This window comes from Oncorhynchus tshawytscha, linkage group LG22, assembly GCF_018296145.1.
Source record: "Oncorhynchus tshawytscha isolate Ot180627B linkage group LG22, Otsh_v2.0, whole genome shotgun sequence".
In the NCBI taxonomy this organism is placed as follows: domain Eukaryota; kingdom Metazoa; phylum Chordata; class Actinopteri; order Salmoniformes; family Salmonidae; genus Oncorhynchus; species Oncorhynchus tshawytscha.
The window spans coordinates 45,579,866-45,602,451 of NC_056450.1; the positions used below are offsets into that span (position 1 = coordinate 45,579,866).

Sequence of the window (22,586 nt, forward strand, 5' to 3'; positions counted from 1 at the left end):
CTTTTTTGGTTACTACATGACTCCACATGTGTTATTCTATAGTTGTAATGTCTTCACTATTATTATACAATGTAGAAAATAGTAACAAAATTAAGAAAAACACTTGAATGAGTCGGTGTCCAAACTTTAGACTGGTCCTGTATGTGTTTCATTTGTCCAGGTGGGAGAGGGCAGTGTGGAGTGCAATAGAGATGGCGTCATCTGTTAATCTGTTGGGGCGCTATGAGAAATGGAGCGGGTCCAGGATGATGCTGTTGATGTGAGCCACGACCAGCCTTTCAAAGCATTTCATGGCTACAGACTTGAGCGCTACGGGTCAGTAGTCATTTAGACAGGTTATGTTGGCGTTCTTGGGCACAGGGACTGTTGGTATTACAGACTGGGTCAGGGAGAGGTTGAAAATGTCAGTGAAGACACTTGCCAGCTGGTCAGCACATGGTCTGAGCACTACTCCCGAGCAGTACAGGGAGCTTCCACATCAGACACCATACGATACCTTCCATGCTCTGAGCACTACAGGGAGCTTCCACATCACACACCATACGATACCTTCCATGCTCTGAGCACTACAGGGAGCTTCCACAGACGAGTTTATTCCTTTTAAATCCATGAGGAGCGAAAGGTGAAAGAGACACTTGGGGAAGAAGGGAATCAGAATTGGGTTGTTGTAGTGTAAAGATCTTACCTTGACCTGCCTCAGCACAGTCCACAGTGAAGAATGTTGGTTCAAATGCCTTCAGCCCTGTTTTAGCCACACCAGGACCTGACACCTTCACCTTGTTAGGGTGGCAGCCTGCTCCGATAGTCATCTACACACACACGAGAAAACGGTCAGGAAGAGTGTGTATGTGAAGCTGAAGTCCCCATTCAGCATTTCTTCTGTATGGGTGCTCACCCTGAAGGGACTGTCCGGTATGTTGACCCCGCCCCAGGACGCCATGACGGTGTGTTTGAGGGGTTTCTTGGGGGTGTAACTGCAGGTGTACGTTCCATTACCGTTATCCTTCACCTGAACATCTACTGGGGTTCCCTCACCATCCTAGAGAGAGAGACAGAGATCCTGATACATTTCATATTTTTGGGTTTAGAATGAGATGAACAACTCTTCACCACAAAGACCTAGCCAGAAGAAACGAGCTAGAACAAACCTAGCAAGGGGAGTTAATACAACTACAGCAAACGACCAAACTGAGTGAGTCAACCAAACAGGAGCTAGCTAGCAACAGCAGACAGAAACTGGTTGCTATGGCAACGGGGCAGCAGGACAGCAGAGCCCACAGGCACCATGTTCCCACTCCCCTAGCGCTGAATCTGTTCTCTACCCTAAAGAGGCCAAAAAAAAGACACGAGGAAAGCTTTTACACAGAAACTACTACAGGGGAGGCCAGAAACACTTTTCGCAGCCCTTTACAAAAACGGTGACCTGAGTAATCTCATCTTCCTCACTGACCAGCCAAATGCCTGGCGCTCAGCAGTCTGCTCTCACTACCCATCCATAAAGAAAGAGGGAATCTGTAATGGGGTGGAAGCTGAAAGTCAGAGACAGACGACCCTGACAGCACCATGATAATAATCAACCTCTACAAGACTGGGACTGTCATGGTGCAAGGTAACATTAGGCTGTTTGAAACAGACTTTCAGACCAATAAGGAGAGAGCAGAGAGACACCAGTGACATGCCCTCCCACAAGACAAACTCCACCAGCACCACCCTCACTATCCCCACCCAAAAAGGTACATCCTGCACCACCCTCACCCCTACTATCCCCACCCAAAAAGGCACATCCAGCACCACCCTCACCCCTACTATCCCCACCCAAAAAGGCACATCCAGCACCACCCTCACCCCTACTATCCCCACCCAAAAAGGCACATCCAGCACCTCTTCCCACCATAGTGGAGGACACGCCCCAGGAGGAGAGCGACCCCCTCAGGCAGAGCAGGCTCAGGCCCTCACCACCATGGCTGTCATGAGGGATGAGTTCACCAGACTGGAGGGGGAAGGTGGTCCTGCTGAGGGAGAGCGTGAGCTAACAGATCTTAAGAGGAGACAGTCCCCACCATCCCACCCTCGATCTGGACCGTCTCTATGACCATGTTCACCTGTACAGGGAGACAGTCCCCATTCTTGCCAAGACTCTCAAGGACGTCACTTTACACCGCAGCCCGACCTCTCCACCCCAGGCCAGCACCCTGGACCCCCCCCAGGCCAGCACCACAGCACCAACCTCAATGCCCACCACAGCTAGTGCAGCACAGACCACCCCAGCCCAGCTTCAGACCCACCCAGACGAGGCCTACCAGCCCCCTGCCCCCCACCGCAGACCCACAGCCCAGCAGGCAGAGCTACGCACAGGCTGTGAGGGGAGCAACTGGCCCAGCACCCACCAACATAATGAGTGACATTAAACAAATGCTGAGTCTACTATGCTCACGTGATAGGCCGAGGGGCATGGATGCTCACATGTGATAGGCCGAGGGGCATGGTAAGATGAGCACAAGAACTCCACCATCCTCACACTACACCCACCCAAGTGTCATGACACAAATGATATCTTAAATTATAAACAAATCACATTTGCATAAGAAGAGTTTACATTAATTAAAAAACCCTATTTTAATAGTTCTTGTTGGATTGTGAGTGTTTGTCTCATTTTGCAGGTAAAGAAAAAAACAGTTCTGAAATCTTTTTACATGTTGGAATTTACAAGGGTTGAAGTCCTCTGCTTTTGGGCTAAGGAGCAGAAACCCAGACTTCCTGAAAGACATTGATGATGTTGATATTGTAGTACTACAGGAAACATGGTGCAGAGGTGATGTTTCCACTGGCTGTCCACTAGGTTATAGGGAGATAATCCTACCATCCACTAAATTAAAGGACTCAGGACAGGGCAGAGACTCAGGGGGGAATGCTAATATGGTATAAATCTGAACTAATTAAATCAAAACAGGATAATTATTTCGGAGGCTGTCTTTACAGATAAAAACATATTCCTCTGTGCCACATACATTCCCCACCTCAGAGTCACCCTACTTCAATGAAGAGAGTTTCTCCATTCTAGAGGGGGAAATTAGTCCCTTTCAGGCCCAAGGCAACACACTGGTCTGTGGAGACCTGAATGCTGGAACAGCAGAAGAACCAGACACTATTAACAGTCATGGGGATAAACACCTACCAGGAAGCAACAACCTTTCCCTCCCCACATACACCCACAGAAACAACTATGACAAAGTGAAAAACATAAATGGAGTACAGCTCGTGAAGCTCTGTTCGAACACTGGGTCTGTACATAGTCAATGGTAGGCTGAGAGGGGACTCCTATGGTAGGTACACCTATAGCTCATCTCTTGGCAGTAGTACTGTAGACTACTTCCTCACCGACCTCAACCCAGAGTCTCTCAGAGCCTTCAGTCAGCTCACAGTAAAATCAGTGTATCTGAGAAGAGCAGAACCCAACAGTCAGCCCACTAACACCTCTCTGAGCCTTCACAGTCAGACCACTAACACCTCAGAGCCTTCACAGTCAGCCCACTAACACCTCTCTCAGAGCCTTCAGTCAGCCCACTAACACCTCTCAGAGCCTTCAGTCAGCCCACTGACAGCCCACTCTCTCAGAGCCTTCACAGTCAGCCCACTAACACCTCTCTCAGAGCCTTCACAGTCAGCCCACTAACACCTCTCTCAGAGCCTTCACAGTCAGCCCACTAACACCTCTCAGAGCCTTCAGTCAGCCCACTAACACCTCTCAGAGCCTTCACAGTCAGCCCACTGACACCTCTCTCAGACCACAGTAAAATCAGTGTATCTGAGAAGAGCAGAACCCAACCATGAAGCATCACAGCCCAATAAATGACATGGTACAAAACAGGCCTATAGATGGAGTGAGAACAGACATCTACCACTGGCTGCATTTCCTATTACACTGACAAATACTCAGACCGAAGAGAATGTCTTTCCCAAAATTATGCAATACAAAGAATTAGAAACAAAAGAAATCCAATATTTAATTAGGTGAATATCCAAAATGTGCAGTTTTGGCAGCCAAATATGTGTCCTCCTGCCACAACCTGAGGGACAGCCAGTGAAAAGTGCAAAGTAATGTGGATAATATTTCCCATGTAGTTTTGTATCCCATACGTCTTCAGTCAGGATGAGACTGGTCTTCTCCCATTGCTTTAATGTATTATGGTTCTCATTAATATTGTTGATGGTAATCCCATGTACACTACTAATATTATTGCTGTTGGTCCCACACACACACACACACACACACACACAGTAAGTAATAATGAATTTGCCATGTAGAAAGAGAGAGAAACCCATAGCATCATTGTTAAACAGGCTGTGCCTCATTCAGTTGGTTTGGCCTGTCCTTCAGCGAATACAATGACACCTCCACCTCACACGTACAGCTATGTACGTTAAATCACCCCCAGTGTGTTATCTACACGTACCTGTGCCAGGATGTTGAGGGCAGCATTCCCTCCCAGCTTGGCGTCGACGGTGAACTCAGTGGGTTTCCCCACAGCAAGACCACTGCTCTGTAGGCCTGGACCATACGCCTTCACCTGGACACAGCAAAGAGAGCGCATCACAGGTTAGCAACTGGAGGGTTGCCGGTTCAAAACCCGGGTTAGACAAATCTGGTGAGATGAGAGCTGCTGCCTTGGCAGGAACTAATGGGGATCCATAATAAACCCCAGGAAGAGTAGCTGCTGCCTTGGCAGGAACTAATGGGGATCCATAATAAACCCCAGGAAGAGTAGCTGCTGCCTTGGCAGGAACTAATGTGGATCCATAATAAACCCCAGGAAGAGTAGCTGCTGCCTTGGCAGGAACTAATGGGGATCCATAATAAACCCCAGGAAAAGTAGCTGCTGCCTTGACAGGAACTAATGGGGATCCATAATACATACAAATACCTTAGTAGTCCTTGTTTAGAGCAGTGATTTAACATACCTTATCAGGGTAGTAGTCCTTGTTTAGAGCAGCAGTGATTTCAGCCATGAAGGGAGAGTGCTGGATGTCCTCGTTGTTACAGAGCACATGCACCGCATACTCTCCTGCTTCCATTGGCCAGTACCGCACGTCACATGACCCGTCGCCCTTATCATCACACTCGATCTTCGCCTGGGACGGACCCTCCACTGAGAAACCTGGACACAGACCTTCTGATGAGGACACGCAGATTCTGTGTGGACGTGTTTACCTATTCTAATGGGGACCAGAATTCCCCACAAGAACAGTAAACTTACACAAATTTGACCGACTGGGGACATTGTTAGTCCCCACAAGGTCAAATCCTATTTATTGGGGGTTTAGGGTTAAGGTTAGAATTACGTTAACAGTTAGGAGCTGGAGGTCGACCGATTAAGCAGGACCAATTTCATAACAAAGCGGTAATCGGCATTTCTGGACGCTGATTACATTGCACTCCACGAGGAGACTGAGTGGCAGGCTGACCGCCTGTTACTCCACGAGGAGACTGAGTGGCAGGCTGACCGCCTGTTACTCCACGAGGAGACTGAGTGGCAGGCTGACCGCCTGTTACTCCACGAGGAGACTGAGTGGCAGGCTGACCACCTGTTACTCCACGAGGAGACTGAGTGGCAGGCTGACCACCTGTTACGCGAGTGCAGCAAGGAGCCAAGGTAAGTTGCTAGCTAGCATTAAACTTTAAAAAACAATCAATCTTCACAATCACTAGGTTAACTAGCATGTCCTGCGTTGCATATAATCAATGCGGTGGCTGTCACAGCCTACAATCACAGCCTACTTCGCCAAACGGGTGATGATTTGACAAAAGCACAATCGTTGCACGAATGTACCGAACCATAAACATCAGTGTCTTTCTTAAAATCAATACACAGAAGTATATATTTTTAAACCTGCATATTTAGCTAAGAAATTAATGTTAAGCAGGCAATATTAAACTAGGGAAATTGTGTCAATTCTCTTGCGTTCATTGCACGCAGAGTCAGGGTATATGCAACAGTTTGGGCCGTCTGGCTCGTTGCTAATTAATTTTCCATAATTATGACATAACATTGAAGGTTGTGCAATGTAACAGGAATATTTAGACTGATGGATGCCACCATGGTTCCGTATTTTACTGAAAGAACAAACGTTTTGTTTTCTAAATGATAATTTCCAGATTTGACCATATTAATGACCAAAGGCTCGTATTTCTGTGTGTTATCATGTTATAATTAAATCTGATTTGATAGAGCAGTCTGACTGAGCGGTGGTAGGCAGCAACAAGCTCGTAAGCAATCAAACATTACTGTGTTTGAAGCATTGCTAAGAGCTGCTGGCATACACAGCGCTGTTTATGACTTCAAGCCTATCAACTGCTGAGATTAGGATGGCAATACTAAAGTGCCTATAAGAACATTAATCGTCAAAAGGTATATGAAATGCAAATGGCAGAGAGAGAACTAGTTGATGAGTCAATTCCTATAATAACTACAACTTCATAACTGGGAATAATATTGAACCACCAGCTTTCATATCTTCTCATGTTCTGAGTAAGGAACTTACCGTTAGCTTTCTTACATAGCACATATTGCACTTTTACTTTCTTCAACACGGTTTTTGCATTATTTAAACCAAATTGAGCAGATTTCATTTATAAAAATGTATTATATTAAGTTAATTTAGTATTGTTGTAATTGTCATCATTAAATATATATATTTAAATAATCAGCATCATTTTTTTTGGTCCTCCAACAAATCGGTATCATAAATCGGTCGACCTCTATTAGGAGCCAAGTTTAATTTTAGGGTTAGGTTTTGGGTTAGGGTAAGGGAAAATAGGATTTTGAATGGGACTGAATTGTGTCTCCACAAAGTTAGCCGTACAAGTGTGTGTGTGTGTGTGTGTGTGTGTGTGTGTGTACACTTACCCAGTGTTCCCACATTCTCTCCAACAGCTTCGACCACGAAGTCGGCAGATTTACCCACAATGCCGCTCTCCAGGCCGGGCCCCCATGCTCGCACCTTCTGTGGACCCGCCTCCAAACCAATCTTCACCTCCAACGGGCTGCAACAGGAAGTGATGTGTGACAGCATTACACCAGGCTCTCTATTCATGACTATTAATTGTTGTTGACACATCATATGTTGCAAAGAGGATCACAGTTATTTACCAGAATTCACCTGCAATGACTTCCTTTTCCCTATTAGTGCATTCAACTAAGTCTAACTATATGTCACTCTGGTTAACAATGTAAATGTACCTGCGGGGGATGTGTTGTCCTCCCCAGGTGATGGTTATACTGTATGTTCCGGGGGTGGTGGGGTAGTACTCAAACCCAAACACTCCGTCTCCTAGATCCTTCCTCTTACAGGGCTCCTCCAAACCCTCTGCACACACAGGGTCAGTTTGGTCATTAAGAAAATTGAGTTAGTGTTAGAGAGAGATATACACACACACAGTAGCAGTCAAAAGTTTACACCTACTCATTCTAGGGTTTTTATTTTTACTATTTTCTACATTGTTGAATAATAGTGAAGACGTGAAAAGATGACACATTTGGAATCATGTAGTAACCAAAAAGTTAAAAATATATTTTAAAAGTTCAGATTCTTCAAAGTAGCATCCCTTTGCCTTGATGACAGCTTTGCATTCTCTCAACCAGCATCATGAGGTAGTCACCTGTAATGCATTTCAATTAACATGTGGTCTTGGTAAAAGTGAATATGGAATTTCTTTCCTTCTTATTGCATTTGAGCCAGTCAGTTGTGTTGTGACAAGGTAGGGGTGTAAACAGAAGATATCCCTATTTGGTAAAAGACCAAGTCCACATTATGGCAAGAACAGCTCAAATAAGCAAAGAGAAATGACAGTCCATCATTACTTTAACACATGAAGGTCAGTCAATATGGAACATTCCAAGAACTTTGAAAGTTTCTTCAAGTGCAGTCACAAAAACCATCAAGCTCTATGATGAAACTGGCTCTCATGAGGACTGCCACAGACCCAGAGTTACCTCTGCTGCAGAGGATAAGTTCATTAGAGTTAACTGCACCTCAAATTGCAGCCCAAATAAATGCTTCCGAGTTCAAGTAACAGACCTCAACTGTTCAGAGGTGACTGCATGAAAGCAGGCCTTCATGGTTGAATTGCTGCAAAGAAACCACTACTAAAGGACACCACTAAGAAGCGAGTTGCTTGGGCCAAGAAACAGGAGTAAGGGACAGACGGGTGTAAATCTCATTTGGGTCGATTAGTGCAAATTGGAGATTTTCAGCTCCAACTGCAGTGTCTTCGAGATGCAATGTAGCTGAGTGGATGATCTCTGCATGTGTGGTTCCCACCGTGAAGCATGGAGGAGTAGGTGAACAGATGATCTCTGCATGTGTGGTTCCCACCGTGAAGCATGGAGGAGTAGGTGAACAGATGATCTCTGCATGTGTGGTTCCCACCGTGAAGCATGGAGGAGTAGGTGAACAGATGATCTCTGCATGTGTGGTTCCCACCGTGAAACATGGAGGAGTAGGTGAACAGATGATCTCTGCATGTGTGGTTCCCACCGTGAAGCATGGAGGAGTAGGTGAACAGATGATCTCTGCATGTGTGGTTCCCACCGTGAAGCATGGAGGAGTAGGTGAACAGATGATCTCTGCATGTGTGGTTCCCACCGTGAAACATGGAGGAGGAGGTGAACAGATGATCTCTGCATGTGTGGTTCCCACCGTGAAGCATGGAGGAGTAGGTGAACAGATGATCTCTGCATGTGTGGTTCCCACCGTGAAACATGGAGGAGTAGGTGAACAGATGATCTCTGCATGTGTGGTTCCCACCGTGAAACATGGAGGAGTAGGTGAACAGATGATCTCTGCATGTGTGGTTCCCACCGTGAAACATGGAGGAGTAGGTGAACAGATGATCTCTGCATGTGTGGTTCCCACCTTGAAACATGGAGGAGTAGGTGAACAGATGATCTCTGCATGTGTGGTTCCCACCGTGAAACATGGAGGAGTAGGTGAACAGATGATCTCTGCATGTGTGGTTCCCACCGTGAAACATGGAGTAGGTGAACAGATGATCTCTGCATGTGTGGTTCCCACCTTGAAACATGGAGGTAGTGTGATTTTTTTAGAATTCAAGGCTCACTTAACTTCTTAAGCTTCCCCCTACTTTTTCTGAAATTCTGTTAAAAATCGCGCAACATTTTGGCGTCCTGCTACTCAGGCCAGGAATATAGTATATGCATATGATTAGTATGTGTGGATAGAAAACACTCAGACGTTTCCAAAACTGTTTAAATCACGGCTGTGACTATAACAGAATGTCTGTTTCATCGAAAAGCGCACGCAGGAAAATCTGATCACTGGAGATGGAAAAAAATATCCATGCGCCACTCCCATGAATTGTTAAAGGTGAACCGTAATATATTTGGCCAAGCTTGCAGTACCTACAGCTACCACAGGATCTATAGAGTCTCCTCATTTGAATCTGAATTGATTCTTGGTAGATCCGCCCAAAGGGAACCGATTCTCTCCGACCACCGACCCGAGGCATTGTCTGCCTTTTTCTCCGGACATTTTTCCACACGGCAGGCTATCGAATTTACATCGCCTCCTGATGATTTTTATAGCTTATTAACGTGTAGTTATACCTAAAGTTGCATTAGAAAGGTATTTCGAAGTGTTTTGTAAAAGTTTATCGTCGAATTTTTAACTTTTAAAAAATGACGTTACGTTATGAAACGCTCTTTTTTCCGTTTTCCACACAGTCTTCATAGATCGATATCTAGGCTATATATGGACCGATTTAATCCAAAAAAAGACCCAGTATTGATTATGGGACATCAAGGTGTGCAAAGAAAGAAGATGGTCAAAGGTAATTAATGTTTTATATTTTATTGTGCGGTTTGTGTAGCGCCGACTATGCTAATTCTTTTGTTTACATCCCCTACGGGTCTTTTGGGGTGTTGCATGCTATCAGATAATAGCTTCTCATGCTTTCGCCGAAAAGCATTTTAAAAATCTGACACGGTGGCTAGATTCACAATGACTGTAGCTTTATTTTAATACCAAACATGTGTATTTTAATGAACGTTTGCGTTTTAACTAATACCATTAGCATATAGCGTCGCGCATGTGCATTTCTAGAGCTCTAGGTGAGACGTCTGCGTCTCAAGTAAGCTCAAGAGGTTTTAACCAGCATGACTACCACAGCAGCGATACACCATCCCATCTGGTTTGGCCTTAGTGGGACTATCATTTTCAACAGGACAATGACCCAACACCTCCAGGCTATGTAAGGGCTATTTGACCAAGGAGAGTGATGGAGTGCTGCATCAGATGACCTGGCCTCCACAATCACCTGACCTCAACCCAAGTGAGATGACTTGGGATGAGTTGTCCCTCTGAAGGAAAAGCAGCCAACAAGTGCTCAGCATGTGGGAACTCCTTCAACACTGTTGGAAAAACATTCCCTATGAAGCTGGTTGAGAGAATGCCAAGAGTGTTCAAAGCTGTCAAGGCAAAGGGTGGCTACTTTGAATAATCTCAAATATATTTATTTGTTTAACACTTGAAAACCCCCTGAATGAGTCGATGTCCAAACTTGACTGGTACATAAACTCAGCAAAAAATAGAAACGTCCCTTTTTCTGGTCCATGTTTTTCAAAGATAATTCGTAAAAATCCAAATAATTTCACAGATCTTCATTGTAAAGGGTTTAAACACTGTTTCCCATGCCTGTTCAATGAACCATAAACAATGAATGAACATGCACCTGTGGAACGGTCATTAAGACACTAACAGCTTATAGACGGTAGGCAATTGAGGTCACAGTTATGAAAACTTCGGACACTAAAGAGGCCTTTCTACGGACTCTGAAAAACACCAAAAGAAAGATTCATTAGCAGACCACGTGTAACATCTGCACAGGATCGGTACATCCGAACATCACACCTGCGGGACAGGTACAGGATGGCAACAACTGCCAGAGTTACACCATTACCGCACAATCCCTCCATCAGTGCTCAGACTGTCCGCAATAAACAGAGGCTGGACTGAGGGCTTGTAGGCCTGTTGTAATGCAGGTCCTCACCAGACGTCACCGGCATCATCGCCTATGGGCACAAACCCACTGTCGCTGGACCTCTTCACTGACGAGTCACGGTTGTCTCACCAGGGGAGCTGGTCGGAATCGCGTTTATCGTCAAAGGAATGAGCGTTACACCGAGGCCTGTACTCTGGAGCAGGATCGATTTGGAGGTGGAGGGTCCGTCATGGTCTGGGGAGGTGTGTCACAGCATCAGACTGAGCTCCTCCTCCCTCATGTGGTACCCTTCCCTGCAGGCTCATTCTGACATGACCCTCCAGCATGACAATGACACCAGCCATACTGCTCGTTCTGTGTGTGATTTCCTGTCAGTGTTCTGCCATGGCCAGCAGAGCCTGGATCTCAATCCCATTGAGCACGTCTGGGACCTGTTGGATCAGAGGGTGACGGCTAGGGCCATTCCCCCCCAGAAATGTCCGGGAACTTGCAGGTGCCTTGGTGGAAGAGTGGGGTAACATCTCACAGCAAGAACTGGCAAATCTGGTGCAGTTCATGAGGAGATGCACTGCAGTACTTAATGCAGCTGGTGGCCACACCAGATACTGACTGTTACTTTTGACCCCCCTTTGTTCAGGGACACATTATTCCATTTAGTCACATGTCTGTGGAACTTGTTCAGTTTGTCTCAGTTGTTGAATCTAATGTTCATACAAATATTTACACGTGTTAATTTTTCTGAAAATAAACAGTTGACAGTGAAAGGACGTTTCTTTTTTTGATGAGAATACATTATTAATAGATGCTCGTTGGCATAGTTTATGAAACTAAGGCTGCTGGGTAGTGTAGTTTCCTAAATATATAGGCTGCTGCTGGGTATAGTTGACTCACTGGGGCCCTTGATGGTGACTTTGAGTTCTCCAGTCCCAGCTCCTTTAGTGAAGACTCTGAAGTCAGCCGTCTCCTTCACCCTGAGGCCTTTGGGCTGCAGACCACGCCCCTTAGCCCGAACCAGGCTGGGGTTACAAGCTGGGGGAGGGAGGGTTAGAGGTGAACACAGTCTATAGTTTGAATGGATGACATTAACCCCCAGGGGAACTGCTAAATAAGGACCGGCTGAGTAACATGCGCATGTGTGTGTGTGTGTGTGTGTGTGTGTGTGTGTGTGTGTAGACACTGGGTCAGTCTGAGTTTGGAGGTTTAGAGAGAGATGACACACCAGTCTATGAAAAAGGATGAGTCACAATGAATAGTATGAGACACACACACCGAGTCTAGCACCCAAGAGAGATCCCAGGAAGTGACAGGACAGTAGAAGGAAGAAGCTGCTCCAGAGAGAGAAGAGATACCAGCTCCCTCCATCCTTCCATAGAGAGAGAACGAAGCAGTTAGAATATAAAAGTAGTGACAAACAGAATAACAGAGCAAGAAACAGAACAAGAAACAGAACCAGAATAACAAAGCAAGAAACAGAACCAACGAAACAGAACAGCAGAAACAGACAAAGTAAAGTCAGACACTCTGCCTCATTTCCCTCAGTCTGTCTCACCTTCTCCTATGTTAACAGTGAAGGGGCTCTTGCTGATTTGTCCTCCAGCGAAGGTAACGTAGATGGTGTGGGCCCCCTCCAGGGTGGGTTTGTAGGTGCAGCGGTACGAACTGTTGCCCTTATCCTCTATCTGACACACCACCACGTCCTTCTTACCCGCTGGGTCCATGATCACCACCTCCACCTCTCCCACACCAGCACCTGGAGACAGGGGCAGCTTTAGCATCATACCAATAGACTGCGTCCTCTATAATTATGGGACTGAGAAGCCCTCTTTTTGGCCCAATACTCCAAAAGTTTAACAATGGGGTTAAAATACAGACTGTCAGCTTTCATTTGATGCATTGTCATACATAGGGTGAACCGTTTAGGAATTACAGCACTTCTCGTACATAGTCCCCCACTTTAGGGGAGCAAAAGTATTGAGACAAATTCACTTGTGTATTAAAGTAGTAATGTATAGTCTCATTTAATTTTATTTAACTCGGCAAGTCAGTTAAGAACTAATTCTTATTTACAATGATGGCCTAGGAACAGTGGGTTAACTGGTCTAGGAACAGTGAGTTAACTGGCCTAGGAACAGTGGGTTAACTGGCCTAGGAACAGTGGGTTAACTGGCCTAGGAACAGTGGGTTAACTGGCCTAGGAACAGTGGGTTAACTGGCCTAGGAACAGTGGGTTAACTGCCTTGTTTTAGGGATAGAACGACAGGTGTACCTAGTCAGCTCGGGGATTCGATCTAGCAACCTTTCGGTTACTGGCCCAACGCGCTAACCACTAGACTACTAGTCATTTGTAATAGAATATATGAAAACACGTCTACATGAATGTGGATGCTACCAACATTATGGATAGGAATGAATCAGGAATAATGAGTGAGAAAGTTAGACGCACAAATATCATAACCCCAAGACATGCTAACCTCTCACCATTACAATAACAGGGGAGGTTAGCATTTTATATCTCCAAGACATGCTAACCTCTCACCATTACAATAACAGGGGAGGTTAGCATTTTATATCATAACCCCAAGACATGCTAACCTCTCACCATTACAATAACAGGGGAGGTTAGCATTTTATATCATAACCCCAAGACATGCTAACCTCTCACCATTACAATAACAGGGGAGGTTAGCATTTTATATCATAACCCCAAGACATGCTAATCTCTCACCATTACAATAACAGGGGAAGTTAGCATTTTATATCATAACCCCAAGACATGCTAACCTCTCACCATTACAATAACAGGGGAGGTTAGCATTTGGGGGTATTTGTGCATCTAAAACCCTTCTTTTTTTAAACCACAACAAAAATAGTCGTCCTTCCTAACGGAGCTGCCTGAGAGGATGGAAACTGCTCAGGGATGTCAGAAAGAGACCCATGGTGATTTTAAAATGGCTGTGAAGAGAGAACAGTGTGTACCTGCGGTGTAGACATCAAAGTATGTGGTCTTATTGGCGATGTTCCCGGCAGGTTCTAGTCCAGGTCCCTGGGCTGTAGCTTTACTGCTGTCTCCCTGAGCCATCCCCACATCCACCTCATAAGGAGACTTATTGATGTGTAGCCCCGCAAACAGCACCGTCACCTGGTAACAATACAGAGTTACCAAACAGCACCGTCACCTGGTAACAATACAGAGTTACCAAACAGCACCGTCACCTGGTAACAATACAGAGTTACCAAACAGCACCGTCACCTGGTAACAATACAGAGTTACCAAACAGCACAGTCACCTGGTCAGAAAAACATGTCACCTAACAACATTACACAGAGCACCATCACCTAGGATTAAGTAGGGTTCGTTTAGGCTTACCTTGTGCATCCCAGTGACTTTGGGAATGTAGAAGACTGAGTAGGTACGATTCTTATCGTTGTTGGCTGTCACCTTGGCCTGACGGGGAGGATAGAGAGAGAGACACCCACTAATGATCAAAATCCAGAAAAGAGACATTACATTTCAACCACCTAAAAGTATGCAATTCCCAAACCTTCCATAAAGCACCTGGCTCTCAGGAGAAGACTGGCTATGTGCACACTGCCTACAAAATGTGGAAACTGAGCTGCGGTTCCTAACCTCCTGGCAAATGACTGGCCAGAGATACACATATTCACCTCAGATTACAGACCTACAAAGAATTTGAAAACAAACCCAATTTTGATCAACTTCTACTGGGTGAAATACCACAGCAGCAAGATTTGTGACCTGTTGCCACAAGAAAAGGACAACCAGGGAAGATTAAGCACCATTGTAAATACATGCATTTATTTTCCCTTTTGTACTTTAACTATTTGCACATCATTACAACACTGTATATAGACACGACATTTTAAATGTTTTTATTCCTTTGGAACTTGAGTAATGTTTACTGTTAAAAAAAAAAAATATTATCTACTTCAAATGCTTCAATTGAATTGAGAAACCGAGAGTTATACAGCTATACTTTTTTTGGTTTCTTTTTTATTATATTCGAGTTTAGTCACAATATTTGTTATATTATTTATTCTGTCTTTCTGGTGGATTAAATTGAAACCAACTTTCTAGAACGTTTAAAACCACTTAAAAAGGTGATATTTGGGATTTCCTTTAAATAACTGAAAGTGAGAGGGGTGAGACATTCTTACTAATTTGAAGAAGTAGTTCAGATTTAAGTTTAACTTTTGTACGACTGAAGCCTTTAGTGAGAGGTCTAATATTTTAATTTCTGCACCCCGAATTCATATTCATTATATAAATAAGGCATTTAAATTGTGTCTGGCTTGCCGCTCCAAAGTCATTTTTCTCTCAATTTAAAATTACTGTTCACTAGGTGTAGGCAAGACCATCAGCAAGTAGGTAAATTGTGAACTGACTAAAGAGTTAGCCAGGGTGATTTTTCCACAAAGGTATTTTCCTTTCCATGGTAGTAAGATCCTACCTATTTTTTTGGAGTGATCATTTCTTTTGGGATTTGTATACCGAGTATGTCCACATCCCAAACAGACCATTTTATTGGTAAACTACCCTATAATGTACAAGTTGCATTTTTGTGATCCAATATGTATATAATATGGTTTCAATCCAGAGAGGTTAGAAAAAGTACCTAGATCCTCTAGGAGGCTGTGGAATCCATTGAAATTATTGTTGGATCTGATTTTCACAGCTAAAATTTCAATGGCCATAATAAATAGATATGCCGATAGTGGACAACCTTGTTTTACTCCTCTTGACAGTTTAAAACTTTAAGTAGCCATGGACTATTTTACACCTCGGGTTACTATACATAACTTTAACCCATTGCACAAGGGAGTCTCCAATTGAAATATTCCAGGCATTGTATATAAATTCCAGTCTTACTTCCTCAAAGGCCTTTTCAAAGTCAGCTATGAATACCAGGCCTGGTTTCCCAGATATTTCAGTGTTCTATTGTTTCCAGTACTTGTGTTATATTTTCTCCAATGTATCGTAAAAAACCTGTCTGACTAGGATAAATAATATCCGACAATACCTTTTAAATTCTATTTGCTATACATTTTGCATCACAACACTGAAGAGTAAGGGTCCTCCAATTGTTTTAACTTGTATCCTGTCTCAGTAATAATGAAATCAGACCTTGCCAAGTGTCCGATAATCGACCATTTACAGAGTGGTTACAACACGCCAAGAACAGTCCTGAGTAGATCAAAAAGGTTTGGTACACCTCCACTGGTATGTATCCAGCCTTGGGGTTTTCCCAGGCGTAAAGGCTTTAATTACATTAAGAAGTTCCTCCTCTGTAATTTGGCCTTCAAATGAGTCTCTGTACATATTATTATTAATAATAGAAAATCCTTACAATTAACTTCAGTTAGAGGAGATTGAAATTAAAACATATCCTTAAAGTACTTTGGTGAATCATGGGTAACGCCATCATTTGTAACAAGTTTCTGTAAATAATTTGGCAGCATTTCTATGTTGAAGATTAAAAAAAAAAAAAAATTGTGCATTTTTCCCCATATTCCATCCAGTTGGCTTTATTTCAGAAGTTTACATACACCTTAGCCAAATACATTCAAACTCAGTTTCACAATTCCTGACATTCAATCCTAGTAAAAATTCCCTGTTTTAGGTTAGTTAGGCTCACCACTTTATTTAAAAAATATGAAATGTCAGAATAGAGAATGATTTATTTCAGATGTAATTTATTTCATCACATTCCCAGTGGGTCAGAAGTTTAAATACACTCAATTAGTATTTGGTAGCATTGCCTTTGAATTGTTTAACTTGGGTCAAACGTTTCCGGTAGCATTCCACAAGCTTCCCACATTAAGTTGGGTGAATTTTGGCCCATTCCTCCTGACAGAGCTGGTGTAACTGAGTCAGGTTTGTAGGTCTCCTTGCTCACACAAGCTTTTTCAGTTCTGCCCACAAATTTTCTGTAGGATTGAGGTCAGGGCTTTGTGATGGCCATTCCAATACCTTGACTTTGTTGTTCTTGAGCCATTTTGCCACAACTTTGGAAGTATACATGGGATCATTGTCCATGTGGAAGACCCATTTGCAACCAAGCTTCAATATATCCACATCATTTTCCCACCTCATGACTCCATCTATTTTGTGAAGTGCACTAGTCCCTTCTGCAGCAAAGCACCCCCACAACATGATGCTGCCACCCCCGTGCTTCACGGTTGGATTGGTGTTCTTCAGCTTGCAAGCCTCTCACTTTTTCATATAAAAATAACAATGGTCATTATGGCCACAGTTCCATTTTTGTTTCATTAGACCAAAGGATATTTCTCCAAAAAGTACGATCTTTATCCCCATGTGCAGTTGCAAACCGTAGTCTGGCTTTTAATGGCGATTTTATAGCAGTGGCTACTTCCTTGCTGAGAGACCTTTCAGGTTATGTCGATATAGGACTCGTTGTACTGTGGATATAGATACTTGTATACCTGTTTCCTCCAGCATCTTCAAGGTCCTTTGCTGTTGTTCTGGGATTGATTTGCACTGTTCGCACCAAAGTACATTAATCTCTAGGAGACCGACCGCGTCTCCTTCCTGAGCGGTATGACGGCTGCGTGGTCCCATGGTGTTTATACTTGTGTACTATTGGTTGTACAGATGAATGTGGTACAGTCAGGCATTTGGAAATTGCTCCCAAGGATGAACCAGACTTGGAGGTCTACAATTTATTTTTCTGAAGTCTTGGCTGATTTCTTTTGATTTTCCCATGATGTCAAGCAAAGAGGCACGGAGTTTGAAGGTAGGTCTTGAAATAAATCCACAGGTACACCTCCAATTGATTAAAATTATGTCAATTAGCCTATCAAAAACTTCTAAAGCCATGACATCATTTTCTGGAATTTTCCAAGCTGTTTGAAGGCACAGTCAACTTAGTGTATGTAAATATCTGACTCTGGAATTGTGATAGTGAATTATAAATGAAATAATCTGTCTGTAAACAATTGTGTGTCATGCACACAGTAGATGTCCTAACCGACTTACCAAAACTATAGTTGGTTAACAAGAAATTTGTGGAGTGGTTGAAAAACTGAGTTAATGACTCCAACCTAAGTGCATGTAAACTTCCGACTTCAACTGTATATGCAGTGTGTGTGTGTATATATATGCAGTGTGTGTGTGTGTGGGCGTACCTCCTCTTTGTGTCCGGCAGGGTCCTCTACATACACCAGCACCTCTCCCATCCCAGCACTGATGGTCTCCACTGTAAACATCGCCTTCTTCATCACAACGTTACCTACTGGCTCTATACCTGGAGAACGAGAGAGAGAGCAAAAGAGGTGAGGCTGAGGAAAACATTTAGGTGTGTGTGTGAGAGAGAGACAGGAAAACATGTTAGTGTGTACCTGGTCCATATGCGCGGGCCTTCTTGGGGTTCAGTTTGGGGCGGAGGGGTGCGCCAGGCTTCAGTTTGGACTTGGGGAACTGGGACAGGTATGTCATCACGGAATGTTCATCTACATTAGGGTCAACGATCTCCTCTGGGGTTATCACCTAGGAAACCAGATGGCACACTGTTTAGAAACACACACAGCAGAGGGTAGCGTGATTTAATGTAGACCTTAGCCACTACCTCAGACAATCTCAAGCTGCACAAAGCACCCACAGAGCCACAGAGACAGAGGAAGAGTTGTTCTGAGAACTGGCCCACTTTGGGAGGAAACACCAACCACAGAGATAACTGACAGCACGCTACCAAGGTCTGCAGAGCTGCCAACCTCGCACGAAAGCCCTGCCCACATGACAACTCAGCACTGCACACAAATACTAGGCTAACGCCATGAAGCTACAGACAGCATCACAGCTCTGTAATGATTATGATGGTAGCATGATTCCACAGAGAACAATGTGATGGTTAGCGTAGCTCGTTTACCTGAGGGATACCCAGCCAGTCATCAGCCTGTTGCATGGCCTCACGGGCGTTGTCCACTGGTTTAGTCTGGTCCCACTGGTCCCAATCAGGGCACAGGCCTATAAGAAAATGTTATTTAAAACTTAGAAACACACAACTATAAAAAATAAATAAAAAAATAATGCTTACTGGGTCTTTGAAACAAGCCCCTTGTGACTACCTATCTACCCCCCCCTACCCTCTGACCTTTAACCCCGACTTACCCGGAGCACAGCTGTCGACCAGTGCCCCCAGTGCTCTGCCACTCTGCCAGTCTCTGCTGAAGTTGTGGATGGGGATCTCTGGTAGCTTGTTCTGGATCCATCCCAGAAGTCTCTGTTTCGGGGTCTTCTGCTGGCCGTCACCCCCCTCCTCCTCCTCGTCCCACATGGGCATGGAGATGGAGTAGTGGAGGATCAGCGTCCACACCATGCCAAGGATCAGCTTCAGGTTACCATCCACTATGGCCTTGGAGTCTGGAGGAGAGACAGTAATATATGAATATGCAGATCTAGGATAAGGTGGGGGGTAGAGCTGTAGAGAGGGTGGGGTTGGATTAGAGTATAGTTGTAGAGAGGGTGGGGTTGGGTTAGGATTGGAGGGTGGGGGTTGAGAAGAGCTGTAGAGGGTGGGGGGTTGGATTAGAGTATAGTTGTAGAGAGGGTGGGGTTGGGTTAGGATTGGAGAAGAGCTGTAGAGGGTGGAGTTGGATTAGAGTTATTAGCTGTAGAGAGGGTGGGGTTGGGTTAGGATTGGAGAAGAGCTGTAGAGGGTGGGGTTGGATTAGAGTATAGCTGTAGAGGGTGGGGTTCGATGAGGATTTTTTATTTCGCCTTTATTTAACCAGGTAGGCCGGTTGAGAACAAATTCTCATTTACAACTGTGACCTGGCCAAGATAAAGCAAAGCATTAGGATTGGAGTAGAGCTGTAGCGAGGGTGGGCGTTGGATTGGTGACTGGGAGATCAGCGATGAGCGTAAGAATGATGCAACCACAGACCAGTCCACACACGTCTTCACGCACACACAGGATTGAGGTAATTGCTCATCAGGTCCTAAGGGTGGTGTGATAAAAACAAGCCCCCAGGACAGGGAGAAGGCACAGCCTGAGTTCTAACTCGATAAAGATGTGTTGGCGCTCCTCACACGCTGGTGCTTGCTGGAGGAATGCTGAGGCAACACAATCCAGGAGACAAGAATCCTCCTTTTGTTGTGTCGGTGCGTGTCTGACACAGAAAGCCAGAAAACATGAATGGAATCCTCCTGTAATCCTTTTACAGTTCTCATAGGCTTACAATGTTGTTTTGAATATTGCGCAAACAGTCGCTAAGATTATATTTGGTTTTGAATGTTGCAAAATAACCATTTTGAATTCAGCAATTGTTAGCTAGAATGCTAACGCTCACTGACATGGACTGGAAGCAAAGCTAGCCAAAGAGCCATTTTACTGGTTGAAGTTAATTAATTAATTAAGAAGATTTAAGTACAATGCAGTTGATTTGCTAGTATGACACCAACATTAGATTAAGCAGGACAGTCGTACGAGCCTTACAACCAAAAAGGGTGAAATGCACAAACAAGAAACAAGTACATGGAAGCCATTTCTGCTGGAGGAATGAGAAATTCTGAATAGCCCCCCGAGTCACTGTCTGTTAGTTAGTTAGCTAGCTAGCCCCCCCCCCAGTCACTGTCCGTTAGCTAGTTCACCTCCCTATTGACTGTGTTCAGTAACAGTGCGTGGATAAAAATCACTGGGGAAGCAAAGCCAGAAAAAAAAGCCATAGTACAACCTGTTGTTTGCTCTATCACCTGTTAGTTCATATGCCTTGACACGGATATACAGGCCTGAAGGCATAGACGATAAGAAGACAGTGATATACAGGCCTGAAGGCAGAGACGATAAGACAGTGATATACAGGCCTAAAGGCAGAGACGATAAGAAGACAGTGGTATACAGGCCTAAAGGCAGAGACGATAAGAAGACAGTGGTATACAGGCCTAAAGGCAGAGACGATAAGACAGTGGTATACAGGCCTAAAGGCAGAGACGATAAGACAGTGGTATACAGGCCTAAAGGCAGAGACGATAAGACAGTGGTATACAGGCCTAAAGGCAGAGACGATAAGACAGTGGTATACAGGCCTAAAGGCAGAGACGATAAGACAGTGGTATACAGGCCTAAAGGCAGAGACGATAAGACAGTGATATACAGGCCTAAAGGCAGAGACGATAAGACAGTGGTATACAGGCCTAAAGGCAGAGACGATAAGACAGTGGTATACAGGCCTAAAGGCAGAGACGATAAGACAGACAGAATAAATTCAACCACACCTGTGGTTCATCACAAAACCAAAGAGCAACCATGTCTAGTTAAGTCCATAAAGCATATAGCATGCAACAGATAGATGTCCTACAGCATGGTCAAAGGTAAGGTTTCACACATTTTCAGACTAACTCTTGATTTACTACACCGGAGAGTTAAAGGAAACAGGAGCTGCCTCCACTATTCCAGCATCATCAAATCCTCTGCTTAGTCTAATACAGTGACAACTAAATGATATCAAAAACTATTACTTAGTCCAATCAAAAGCAAGGTAAATATCATGTGGCTATTCATGGTTCTGATTTCAGTGTGCTTGCAGGTAGAATAAACATGTTAACTCACTCTACTTGTAGAGAAATGCCATCCTCTCTCTTCATGCTTTAGTTGTTGTCGTCCTAGGCTACCTGGCTAAAATACTTGCTTGCTAAGCTTCATTTCATGGGCAACGATTAGACAGCTAGTTAACATTAGCCTTCTACATATTTAACTTTCATCCTCTCAGGCCAGAGGCACAATGTATGAATTAATGGTTGTATCAGAATCACCGTTATAGTCATTGGCCAGTATGGAGAATTAAGTAAAACCACAAGTCCAAATATCTATCACCATACAACAATTTAATGACATTTGGCTTTTGATGTGATAGGTGTGAAGCCAAATCGCAACTGGCTTCCCTTAACACTTTTGTTTTTAATTGCGCCAGGACCATTGCTCGGCTAAATCGGCTATTATTGTATAAAGGAGGTAAATAACAGTAGCAGGGCTACATACAGGGGGTACAGGTACAGAGTCAATGAGCGGGGGCACCGGTGTCGAGGTTATTGAGGTAATATGTACATGTAGGTAGAGTTATTATGCATAGATAATAACAGAGAGTAGCAGCAGCGTAGGGGGAGCAGTCTGGGTAGCCATTTGACTAGATGTTCAGGAGTCTTATGGCTTGCGTGTAGAAGCTGTTTAGAAGCCTCTTGGATCTAGACTTGGTGCTCCGGTACTGCTTGCAGTAAAGTAGCAGAGAGAACGGTCTATGACTAGGGTGGCTGGAGTCTGACAATTTAGGGCCTTCCGCCAACACGCCTGGTAAAGAGGTCTTGGATGGCAGGAAGCTTGTCCATGGTGATGTATTGGGCCATACACACTGCACTACCTTCTGTAGTGCCTTGCGGTTGGAGGCCGAGCAGTTGCCATACCAGGCAGTGATGCAACCTGTCAGGATGCTCGCGATGGTGCAGCTGTAAAACCTTTTGAGGATCTGAAGACCCAGGACAAGTCTTTTCAGTCTCCTGAGAAGGAATGCATTCAGCCTCGAGCGAATTGAAGGAAAA

The 22,586-nt window shown here is 44.3% G+C and overlaps 1 protein-coding gene across 4 annotated transcripts in view; it reads right to left on the reverse strand.

Annotated features, from left to right (window-relative positions):
• The window catches only part of LOC112222449 (filamin-A-like), a 73,067-nt gene that overhangs the window by 27,995 nt on the left and 22,486 nt on the right, over positions 1–22,586 (reverse strand). For all 4 annotated transcript variants that reach the window (XM_042304346.1, XM_042304349.1, XM_042304347.1 and 1 more), the window contains exons 3-16: positions 19,164–19,415; positions 18,922–19,019; positions 18,395–18,542; positions 18,182–18,300; positions 14,385–14,462; positions 13,994–14,156; positions 12,567–12,767; positions 11,909–12,046; positions 7,239–7,365; positions 6,906–7,042; positions 4,960–5,156; positions 4,455–4,568; positions 896–1,039; positions 686–809 (exon numbers count right to left, since the gene is read on the reverse strand). In XM_042304346.1, coding sequence (XP_042160280.1) covers positions 686–809; positions 896–1,039; positions 4,455–4,568; positions 4,960–5,156; positions 6,906–7,042; positions 7,239–7,365; positions 11,909–12,046; positions 12,567–12,767; positions 13,994–14,156; positions 14,385–14,462; positions 18,182–18,300; positions 18,395–18,542; positions 18,922–19,019; positions 19,164–19,415 — 2,040 coding nt within the window. The remainder of the gene's footprint in view (positions 1–685; positions 810–895; positions 1,040–4,454; positions 4,569–4,959; positions 5,157–6,905; positions 7,043–7,238; positions 7,366–11,908; positions 12,047–12,566; positions 12,768–13,993; positions 14,157–14,384; positions 14,463–18,181; positions 18,301–18,394; positions 18,543–18,921; positions 19,020–19,163; positions 19,416–22,586) is intronic.